The sequence below is a fragment of the Symphodus melops genome (assembly GCF_947650265.1).
Source record: "Symphodus melops genome assembly, chromosome: 12".
In the NCBI taxonomy this organism is placed as follows: Eukaryota; Metazoa; Chordata; class Actinopteri; order Labriformes; family Labridae; genus Symphodus; species Symphodus melops.
This window is the reverse complement of record NC_136702.1, coordinates 12,000,723-12,013,045: the sequence shown is the minus strand read 5'-3', so window position 1 is coordinate 12,013,045 and position 12,323 is coordinate 12,000,723. Positions and strand designations below refer to the sequence as shown.

Here is a 12,323-nt window from a genome sequence, read left to right as displayed (position 1 = left end):
TTAAGGTCCTTCATGGGTTTGTTTTTGGGTTTTTTTCACAGCGTCAAAGCCTTACAGTGGAAGGAGTACATGAGCCCTGCAGATGACTATTAGTTTCTTGACTGTATTGCCAGAGGTATTGAAGTGTGGGAGGTCTTGAAAATCTTTCTGCCAGTGTAGATTGTCGATCAACGAACCAACTCTCTGCAGAAAATGTAAACAGAAATACTTTTACAGTTAAGTTCTAATTTTCTGTACTGTATCTTCATTTCAACTTTGAATCTACCTCTTTCATGATTTCCAAAATCAGTCAGAATCCGGTCTGATTGAATTTGTATGAGTGAGACACAGCTGGATGAACGAGCAATGTTTCAGCTGCAGACAGAAAATTGTTCTCCGCTGGATATTAAACTGCCACAACATTTTTCTGGGAGCTATTCCCAGCACTCCCTAATGAAAGCAATCACACAAAGCAGAGCGAAACACTCGCTGTGACATAAGGAAAGTAATTCTCCATTTTACATCTGCTTGAGATTGTTAATTTTCTTCTCTGCAAGACAACATATGGAATCAGGTCAATTGGGATTTTTTTTAGACTGTTGGCTCTGTGTAGCAATTTAGAATCAGTTTATTAGGTTTGGACTGAGTTTTTGTGTCTTCAGTCTGAATCCATTCCCTGTATCAATTACTAATTTAAATAAAGTAATTCTAGGTTAGTGCCAATGTGTTATTCTAACAATGCAAAATGAGCTATGAGGTTAAAATGAGACGAACACATTGAACAGTGCTTCACATGCTTGAAAATGTACTTCATGTGTTCATGATTTAATGGTAAAAATATAACTTCCCAGTCAGACACTTCTATGTAATGCAGCCATTTCTTATTAGAGATTTGAAGAAGGCAAGAAAATGATTGTACATTTATAGTATTTTTTTTAATGAGTTGACTCGATAACAGATAAGAAGTCCTGTGAAATATGTGTGTGAATGCAAACAGCAAAACTTTTCACTCAGACCTTATCAAGAGTTTCTCCTGCCAGCCCACTCGAATTTTGTCGGCAAACTCCAGTCAGGACAATTCACAACCGTTTCCATTTCTGTGCATGTAAGGTAACAGTTTCATAATTGGTTTTGTTGATCTGTCTGTTCTTCTCTGCTGTTTTGTTGATGTTTGATTCTGTTAAACTAAACATAGCATTGATATAAAGGCAAATATTGTCATTATAGCTTTGTATAGCGGACACTCATGCTTCGTCCACCAATTTCATGTCTCAAGACCCCCTGCCCCCTCCTCCTGTCCGACGTGGATAGACTCCTGCTGTGAGGTAAATGTGTGAAGATTCAGATCAGGGGCAGTTCTGAAATGCTACATTTTTAGGAGTGCATGTGAGAGGAAAAAAAAGCTTTTACACACAACAATAATGGAAAAACATTTAATGCTGTTTTTCAAATTTCTAATACTGAGCTTGGTTGGAAAACAGAATAGTGTTAATTGAGTTGCAAAAAGTTTCTTATTAATGTCTACAATGTCGACGGTTGTACAGCTGTCTTTAGATCCGCATGAATAAAAGAGAAGATAAAGTTCCAGGTCTAAGACAGTTTCGGTCAATGTTTCCAAACAAGCAACAGCCATCCACACAAAACATGGCCCTGACAAGGCGGACATGCAGATCAGAAAGATGGTAGAGAAGGGAGAGAATCTGAGGGGAAGGGCATTTTAAACAAAGCAAGATTCAAAGTGTTTAACTGTGTTATGTGGAGCACAGGTGGGCAATCAGGCGGCAGCATATTGCCTGGTGGCTTCATCGTCCCCGGGTTCATATGACAAGTTATTTCTGAGGCTGCATGGTGTCACCCTCGGGAGCTGACATCCAGGTGAGACAGGAGCAGAGCACAACAGATGCTGTGACAGAAAGAGGAATGCTGTGAAAGGATGTGTGGATCAGAATCGAGAGAAATATCATATACATTGTATATGTAGAGGAAACATCATTTTACAAAACATACTCAAATGTATAATATCATTTATATGTTAGTTTTATGTAATTCTCTTGGTTCATGAAATAATGAGGGAAGGGAATAACATTTAGATTTTGTCAATAGCCTGAAAATCAAAATGAGAAGACAATAATGTAGTGTGAATTTCACTGTTTATACAAATGCATGCTCATAGAATACCCAATTTCCTTCCACATTTAACAGCGCTAATTCCATATTATCAGTGTAATTCTCTCATAAATACAATAAATTAGAAAATGCTCTTTAAAGCATGTCTTTTAAATTTCTAAAATTACTTTGGCAGAGGGCACGATGAAGGCAATATTCCTAATAAACCTTAATTAAAAGGGAAATCGTAAGTACAGAAATGAATTTATTCCAATTAACAAGATACATGGCATGTTAGAAACTCCCCAACGCCCATGCAGACAGTCATGCAGTTATCACAAGGAGCTCCCATGAAATACACTCATTAATATGTTGCATATTGTATGCAAAAACACATACAACATACAGTACATGTTTAACCATTACGTTTTATATTGCATTTGCAATATAGGAGGCAAAAAAAGAAGACTTTTCCACTTATTGTACAAACAGTGCTCCAACTACTGGAAATACATCAGTGCCTGGTTGAATACTTTCCAAACAAAAGAGGCTTAAAACGCTCTATACCTCTTGGAGATGAAAGGGTCTTTGTTGGCATTAAAAGGCCACAAGAAATTAGGTGAGGCTCAATGTCCAGAAAGGTTTAGTTTCCTCCCGGAGGGGGGCTATTTTTTCTCCGATTTTTCTAAATACAGATGTGAAAACGGGTTTGGTGAGGCAGTTGCAATGTCTCCCATATGTCTCCATCTGATTCAAACAATAGCACAGATCCCCACCATCAGTAGGCTCCAACAATAACTGCCTCAGTCTCTTTAGATGGTCTTCTGTCCGTTACCAAAAAGTTAATCATTCCCTCTGACTTTATAAGCAGGTTGCAACCGAGAAAAAATATGCCAAACACCACAGTGAGGGACAAAACGCACATGACGGCGATCTGGACCACCCTCATGATGAAGAGGCTCCTCTCATCCGGAGCTGCAGCCACAAAGCCATTATCAGTCACCACGGACGAAAAGTTGCAGCAGAAAAACTCCTCCGTCCTGTTGAGGAGTCCAGCCTCGGTTTGATTTAGCCCGGTGTTGTTCATTTCCACTTTTTTTTTTCCAAATAAAAGAATCAAACTTTAAAGTGCAAGCGATGAGGAAAGACGCGCCTGGCACAATCCAGAAGTAATAGTCATAGAAGTGGAAAGGATAAGGTGCTGAACTGAAGAAGTTATTGTAGAGTTCAACAAGCTGCTTTGGCATCGCATTACTGGAGGTTTCATGTGTTCAGTCGCCAACTTCAGAGGGGAATGAATCCACCACCCAGCGTTAAATACTGTAGCCTCACAGAAGCACCTGCCTGCCTCAGAGCGCGCGCGAGAGGAAGGATGGAGCTTCAAGAGCGCCACCATACGGCCAGAGTGCGCGCGTGACATCAATATCCACGTGCACCAAAGCATGCATGAGGTACATTGTGTTCCGTATGTAATGTATAGTTGTGTGTTTGCATATTAATATGTGTAGCTTAAATGAAGGACATACAATTATTGGTCCAATGCTGTAATGTCCATCTCTCTTTGTGACTTTTCTTTGAAAATGTTTATATGCTTGTATAGCTATGGGTAGATATGATAGTTTTACAGGTTACTTCTTTATCTTTTTTTTATTTATCTGTTGAACCTTAAAAGCTGGTTTGTTCAGAATGCTGGGACACTGTAGTGGGCTAGGAGTGCGGGACATAAGGTGTTATGGATATGACGTCTGTGTTTATCAAGTTTCTTTGATATTGGTACTTTGTAAGAAAGGTAACGCTTAAAGTAAACTCATGTTTGATGGCCACATCTCTTGATAGGAGTGCATAATTCTGTTGGATTAATCATTATATCTTAGTTTTTAGTCACCTGGTTGTTGGTGGATAGCACTACCTGGCTGAAGCAAAAGTTGCAGCTCAGGGATTGGAACACTTTTGTGTTGGAAGTTACAGAGTACACTGTTGTCATGAGAGGATTTGGGTTTTTTTTACATTTAGAGTATTTGCACTTGATCATTTTATCATTTTAGTCATAATAATTAAAGTAATATTTTGCTGACCTCTTTTATTCCTATAGTTCAAATAGACCAATACCCATTATTTCTTTTAAAAACTCTGGTGGTCTTGCCTTACTGTCCCTTGTATATCTGTATTTGTGAGAATATGTTTACACGTGTATTTAAACCAGCAATAGCTTAACATGTATTTAAGCCAGCAGTAGCTCATATCTAAGGACTTGGGTTGGGAACTGGAGGGTCACCAGTTCAAGTCCTAGTTCAGATCAAAGTATTGAAGCTATAGGCTGGTTGCTGGAGAGGTGCCAGATCATGCACCAAGTGCTGAGGTGCCCGCAGTGCAAGGCACCGAGCAAGGCAAAAAGTATACTTATCAATTAAGTCTGTGTTGTAATTGTAAGATGTAAAAACTGCAATATGTCAAAAGATATTATTATGAACTATTGATAAAAAATTAAATCTTTGAACTGTATCTCACTGCATGTGTGATTCCTGTGCATCTGCAGTGGCACCTTGCTTGGCCTTGATCAAATGAACAGACAAATGATTCCACATAATGTTATTTAAGTGTAATAAATGGACAAATGCCACCTTTTTCGAATAATGTTCATAAATGTTGTGTCCACATTTGGTGTCATTATTGTGATTAAACAGTATAGCAGGAATCACCTTATTAACCTGGTAGTGGGAATGTTCTGGTTGTGCTTTATGATATCAGGTGTTGAGATAAGATAAGGTAATTCTTTATTCATTGCTGATAATCCTTTATTTATCGTTCTTTTTTTACTTTTCATTGTTCACTTTAAGTGAATCACTAACAGTTCAGGAGGGAGCAACTGTAGTTTGAAGATGTGGTTTTGTACAAAATTTCAATGTCAGCTACAGTATCTGTAAAGCATGTGATGCATTGTAATCACACGTGGCTTATGCAAATGTGAGTGTATTTAAGTACATATTTTGGCCTCAGTACATTATTGTATTGTAAAAAAAACCCAAAATATTTTCCTTGTACAAAGAGCAGGTTTATACGTTGTTTCTCTCCTGAACCTTTTGGTTCTTTGTAAAGGCGATACAATAAAGAGAAATTATTCATCTACATTGTACTGCTCAAAACAAATGAACTCAAACAAATGAAATTATCTTTTTTTTTTTTTAGTAAGTTGTCATTGGAAAATTATATTTATGATTTTTTTTTCAGTGAGAGGATGTAATAATAACTGGAAAAAGACATAAGTCGTTACTGTAGGAACACATAAAGATAACCAGATAACTCATTTCATTGAGAAGTGGTGAGACTCATCAACCAGTTCATCAATAAAAAGGAGAAGACGCAGACGATTATAAAAGAGACAGAAAAGCCCATTTGTGGGAACATAATTACTTATTATTTCTCACTGTTGCTACATGATTGAAAGGAAAACACAAAAAGATATGATCCAAGGCAGAGATTCAGTTCTATCATGCAACATGTGTTTTTGCTTGTAAAAGCACTGAAGTAAAAAAAAAAGCCGCACTGAACATCCCTTAAGAGTAGCAGCAGATGGCAGTATTGTTCAACATGATTCACCAAAGCTTGCCACATGATGTAATATTAACACTGCCAATCTGTCAATATCATCCGCCAGTTTTTAATTTTATTTTGTTTCCATTTTTTTTTTTTCATTTAACAGGAGCCGATGTAGTAGTAAGTCTATTTAGTCATGGCTAATTTGCAAACCATGTCCCTGGCTAGGCTATTAGGATTTATACAGAAGCATTAGACATTAAACGATACAGAAATTGTGATATTATACAACTCCAGACATTATAATGCAATTAAGAGACTAAAAAATGACAAACAGTAAAATAAGGATTATAAGAGGAAACCCAGCTGGTGTTCACAGACTTGCAGTGTCCGCCCTGTTTTACTTGTGTCTTAAAAACCTTGAATTCTGCCAGTTTCTTAATTTCTGATGGATCTTACTGAGAGGGATGACTAACCAAATGTAATTCTGTCTTTTGATCCTTTTACAATTTCTACCATTGTAGCCCTCTTTCTGGTTTCACAGCTCGGTTGCTTTACCAGCTGACAGATAGTTTACACAATTAAAAATTAAACTTAAAAAAACAAAAGTTAACTGTGGCCCACTTGTCTAGTGGACTTATAGGACTTAAACAAGTGTAGGGATAAAGCAATCATGCACATATTTATGTATGTCTGTCAAGTGGAGTATGTAAAAAAACAAAAAAAACCCAACAACAACAGCAGGGTATTTGTTGAGTTTTCCTTTATGCAAAGATAGTCAAACAAGGTAATTAAAAGTATAAGACTGATTTAAAGATAACAATACACTTTCTTATACCTAGGAAGCCAGATAAATGCCCATAGTCATCATCATCAAGGCTTTTCTCCAGCTATACGAGAGGGCTCAGATATGACGTCAGTATCCTATAGATCAAACACAAAATGCATAAAAGTATCAACGTGCATTATGTTTTGTTCATTTATCTCATCATCAAAAAACTAAAGCAAACATTGCTGACTCTTAACCCTCTGAAAGAATAGTTTTGAGAATAGCCTGATAAGTTTTAATGGAAGTTTAGACTATTCTAATAAACAATAAAATAGGCTATACAAACGATAAAAGGGATTAGGTTTCCTCTAATTATCAGCGTTAAGTCTGAAGGATTTTTTTTTTATTATTGTTTAACAATAGATACCTAATGTTCATGTTAAATGGCAGTGAGATGCCGTGCGTAATTCGCCCGTCGGGGTGACAGCGTTGATTCACACGCCTACATTTACCAGACGTCCGTGACGCTTCACTTCGAGAAGATGTGCTGAGTGACAGCGCTTTGAACCAATCGGAGAGCAGGAACGACACATTAGCACGTTGGTTCTGGGCTGAGAGGTTAGATTGTGCTGCGGAATATCATCTCGGCTTGTACTCTTACCATTATAATAATATCCAGCAGGGAGAACAGGTGCGTGCAAAGACGGGTCCAGCATTGACCACAGTCGCATTAAAAAAAAACGAATGTGCAAAATGAATGGAGGCTGTCGATGTTAAGCGTTGTACTGCGGCTGACCAAGAACCAAATCCTGCAAAGGAGTCCAAACAGGTACCACGAGTGGCGTTTATTACTGGACGTACAGTATCACGCGGGATTGTAGACTATACTGTGAGATGGACTTTTCCTTAACTGTCGTCACGACAGGTTGCGTGTTATTAGGAGCAGATGTATTTGTATTTATCCACTAGAGGACTGGATATTGGGTCATGTTGTGTGCGTTCAACACGTTGCCCGAGAGCGACGCTGGAACAGGTCACTGGTTCACTCCATCCGTAATTTAGGTAAGCAGACAGTATCCTTATTTTCTTTTGCGTGCAGACCTTTTACGAGATAAACATGGTCGCGATTATTGCTGTACACAACACGTCTCCAGCTGTAGCATTTACGCTTTAAAATTGCCTTTACATTATGAATGCGTGAGTAGCCTATTGGTTCCTTAGGACTGCTTCACACGTTGCCTCAGTCTACTTACAAAGCCTGAACCTGTCACATCCCACAATTTGCAAAATCATCTGCTAAACGTGTAGGCTATGAAATGCAAATTCACATGACATGGTTTGACTCGTGTATGTGCTTTCACCACACCTTTTAAACCACCATAAGGCTAAAAGTAATCTTTGTTGTTGTTGTTTGGGTGATAGAGGAGCTACAGCCACTGGCCTAATGGGTTTATTGGGATCAGCTTTATCACCTCCTGTTTCACTTGGTAGTTGTTGATTAGCAATATTAAATTGTGGTTGCAGTGCTAATATTGTATTACTGGTAGTTTATAAATCTTAAATCCTTCAGTCAATACAGTTGTTTTTAGAAACACAATTTAACATGCAATACAATAAAACACAACTCTACTAACACTCACAGTAACACTAACGTCAATCAAGAAGGGCCCACTGTCTCATCAGCACTTGATACAGTTTGTTCTGAATTCATTATCCATTGATATTCTATTGAACAGCTCCACTGTCTGCTTGAAAGTCCTGCTAGAGGGTCCCTGGTTTGAATCCCTTTGAATATACACAACAGGTCGTTCTTAACATGTGGATTCTCCAACCTTTTGTCTTCAAAGTGTAGCCCATGAGCACATCACTTCAGTCGGGATCTTTACATCAACAGTTAATGACAAAATCAGTTCAGCCTTTGCATCATTCCAGTTTTTCTTGAGCTGTTTGCTGCTCTTATTGTTGTCATTGTCCCATGTTCAGTATTGCTCAGAGCTGTGTCCAGTTGTATCAGTGTAGATTATGACGACTTAGTCTTGCAATAGCGTACATAGTAAAAGCACGCCGAATAAAGTACAGTAGTAACACTTAATGTTGCTCTTTACTCTGCAGCAGATATCTCACATGAAGGAGTGTTAAATGAACCGCCACTTCATGAAACAGCTTGTAATGCCGATGGTTTAAAATTGTCTCTAAAGGACTGAAAAAGTGTCTCGTAAAGACAGAAGGGACATGACTTTAGAGTTTTGTGCAGCAGATAATGAATATTCATCTGTGCAGATGCTTGTGCTAATCGACGCAGACTTCTTCGGACGTAAACTCCAGCAAGCCGCCAGTGGCAAACACCTCTCTGCCACCAGAGCATTGAAGCAGATGGTTGGAGATGCAAACAGTCAAGACCAGACAGCATCATAATTGATCTGTCTACAATGGGAGTTTGGGATGCTATGCGACATACAGATTTGAATTTCAAAGTATTTCCAGGACCAGTTAGCTGATTTTACTCTTTACCTGGAAGTCCAGATAGCGCTCAAGTTAAAAGTCAGTAAATGGTGGTTGAAATTCTGAAGTGACTCGCCACTCTGTGATTTGAATCTGGAGCTCTTCATACAGCTGGGCAGAGGCTGCCTAGTTTTCCGAATGAGATAAGAATTAGCCCAGGGCAGCAGTGTCAGAGCCTGTGATGGACATTTAGACAGGGAGCAGAGAGGACACTGTGTCTGTGTGTGGATTGGGTGGAGTGGGGGGTTGTGGAGTACAAAATCATCACCATGCTGCAAGTGAAAGATAGGGAATTCTGTCAGATTCCCAACAGGAAGTGCTGCAGGCATTTGCCACTATTTGCAAGAGTTAATGGTTAAGTTACACAATCATCCATTTGATTTATAATTTATTAACGTTTTAACATCATTTACATTTAACTGGAGGTACATCTGAAATGGTATTTTCTCGTATGAATGTCTAAAAGGCTGCGGTGTATTCAGTGGTTTCTTATGGCTGAAAGAATCTTTTTCCATCATTCTGATTTACTTTCATTATTAGCATCCTTTCAGATGTAGAAAAATGGAGGATCTAAGGGTCAGTTTTATACAGGACATTGAGGGTGACATGCAATGGACTGTTCCTGTACAGGTCTGTGTGCGATTGATGCCAGTCACAGCAAGTGTAGCGATATAAAATATAGAAATGATAGGTACAGTTTTATTAAAGAAAAATAAGCAGCTCTGCAAGAGAAGCAAAAACAATCTGACCTCTCTCCTGGCTGCGTCTGATTGGATTCTTCTCTGATATAAACTCAAGTGATAATATTATTGCCATTCGGGATATCACTTTGGAGCTCGACTGTTACATATTTGGACCAACACACCATATTTTATGTATTAATATATTTTTGTGTATATTTTGACTGATGATATGTATGTATGTATGTATGTATGTATGTATGTATGTATGTATGTATGTATGTATGTCATTTGACTGAGAGCCATTCCAACTGTCCTGACTTAGTATCTGAACTTTTCCTCCTCCTGATATGATTCTTACGAGAGATGATTGATTCAACTCCCGATACAGTACTGGGTTCAGGATATGATTCTCTCACGACTTATGTTACAACCCTAGACTATAGACAAATTCTGAGATGACTGAAAGATTCCTTTCATTTTATTCATGGAAACACCCAGGGTTCGAAATGAACACCCGCCAAGCGCCAAATACAGGTAGATTTCTTAATTTGGTGAGTACATTTCAGAGAACTATACGCCATATAGCGGGTACTTTTTTTTTTTTTTTTTTAACCAAAAGGTCATCGAAACTATGCTATGGCTATTAAGCATGTTTTTTGTAGCGGCCTGCATCTACTTTCCCCTGCTCCTCTCTCTGCTGCCATGACTGTGAGAATCGCAGAACACACTGAGACGCCAATACATTGTTTGGCCGGTGAATTTTTTCATCTACCCGCCACCTTGGCCAGTGAGTCACTGAAAAGACCAAATGCACCTCGTAATCTCACTCTCCAGACAGTTGCGAGATTTTAGAAGGATTACAAATGATCACTGTGGTTGCTGATATCTTGACAGTAAATCAAAAATGGGCACTGCTGTGAGGCTCTGCAAAATGCAGACAGAGCTAAAGTTATTGCTTCATGCATTTAAAAAAAAAAAAAAGTTTCACCATGCTAACCATAGGCTGTATACAAAGATGGATGACATAACATCACTCAAAAAGTGAAGCCAAAACATGTGAAGCAACCCTGACTGACTTGCAGTGTAGATCCTGAAGTCAGATTTATTTGATGACATTGAATGGGGTTAAATGTCATCAATGATAGGCTGTGATTGGGTGGCATCATGGTATAGGAGGAATGGCATGATAAAACGTTCAATTACTGAGTGCCTCAAAACAACTAGAGAGAGCTGATTACTAGGGATATTAACATCAAGTCCTGTGAGCTGAAACAATTTTCTGACCAATTCCGATTTCCAATAATTTACCTGGTCTCATCAGCCGATACAGATTTTTGGCTGATTATAGATACATTATAAATAACATCTTTTTTTTTTTTTAAACGTCCTACAAAACAAAACATGATTGCATTCTCTGCATTAAAAGACACTTTTCCTGCTCTGCTGATGGACACCTCACGTCTACACTGCCAACATGTTAGTCTGTTGTGTGTGTGTGTGTGGCTGTTTGTGTCGTTGTGTACAGAGCTTGAAACTCCTCGTGTGTCTGGTGAGCCTGAGATTGGCAAAAAAAAAAAAAAAAAAAAAAAAAAAATTGGCTACTTTAGAGGACCGGCCAGTCACGAGTCAGGGCCAAGCAGGCTGAAAACGGTCAGACTCTCGTCTCATGCTGATCTTTTGGTGCACCGATTTGAAAATCAACACAAGCATCTGTTGTGCTGCAGACTGTTTAGGGAATCGTGATTGGAAAGATTTTACATGTTTTATGTAAAAATTAATTATGTTTTTGTCAGTGGAAGGGGCAGGATGTGGCATGATGATGAAACCGCTACTGTGAAACCAAACAAAATTCCCATGATGCTTTTTATTATTTACTGTTACAATAATGAACTCTATCTTCTCAACATATCTTTCCTCTCTTGCAGGATGACGACTGCTGGTCAAACCTACTCGCTCTCTTCCCTCGTTCCTCACTCGGTCTCCAGAGTTCACTCACTTCGTCAGCAGACTGAGTCCTCGCCCTGAACCCTCCCTGTTTGGCTTCCTGGCAGACGTCCTGGGGAGGTGATGCGACGGTTCGTCTACTGTAAGGTGGTGCTGACCACCTCTTTAGTGTGGGTGCTGGTGGACGTGTTCCTGCTGCTCTACTTCAGCGAGTGTAACAAATGTGATGATAGGAAAGACCGCTCGCTGCTCCCTGCCCTCCGAGGTGAGTCCACGCCACTGCTGCGACTCATTTCAATCGAGAAATCGAGCTGACGGAGCGTAAAACCTCCCCTCCCCTGTTTTAAGGTAGTTTTTTTCCCCCACAGCTCATTATACAAAGAGTATTTAGGAGAAAAAGGGGTTTGCATTGATAAATGTAAGACTTCTCAGGAGGTTTAAATTGTTTTTTTATTTCCAAACTATCAGCAGATTGCAAAAGAGGAATGATTGATGTGGTGTGTTTAAAAAAAAAGGTAAATTTAACATCCTGTGCAATTCCTGAAACTTTGCAGTGGAAACAAATTTCATCATCTCATTAGTTTTCTGACCAGTGTAAATACAAACATGATGGGCACTTTAATGGATAACTCATCTAGTATATTATAAAACAAGTAAGTACTTTTTATTGCAGTGACATACAGTGAAACACAGGGAAAACAAAAGCAAAGGTCATCTAAGAGCCTGTGTGTTGCTTAAGATTTTCGATTGATACACGTATATTACACAAAGATCACAAACGGACTTTGAAAACATCTCGACTATAA

At 38.8% G+C, this 12,323-nt stretch overlaps 1 protein-coding gene across 3 annotated transcripts in view; it reads left to right on the top strand.

Moving 5' to 3' along the window:
• The first annotated feature begins 6,892 nt into the window (after positions 1-6,892).
• Positions 6,893-12,323, top strand: part of galnt13 (polypeptide N-acetylgalactosaminyltransferase 13) — a 36,427-nt gene continuing 30,996 nt past the window's right edge. The window contains exons 1-2 of one of the 3 annotated variants that reach the window (XM_079357138.1): positions 6,893-7,450; positions 11,499-11,782. In XM_079357138.1, coding sequence (XP_079213264.1) covers positions 11,641-11,782 — 142 coding nt within the window. In that variant the 5' untranslated portion in view covers positions 6,893-7,450; positions 11,499-11,640. The remainder of the gene's footprint in view (positions 7,451-11,498; positions 11,783-12,323) is intronic. The other 2 variants (XM_079357137.1, XM_079357136.1) reach the window with 2 other exon arrangements.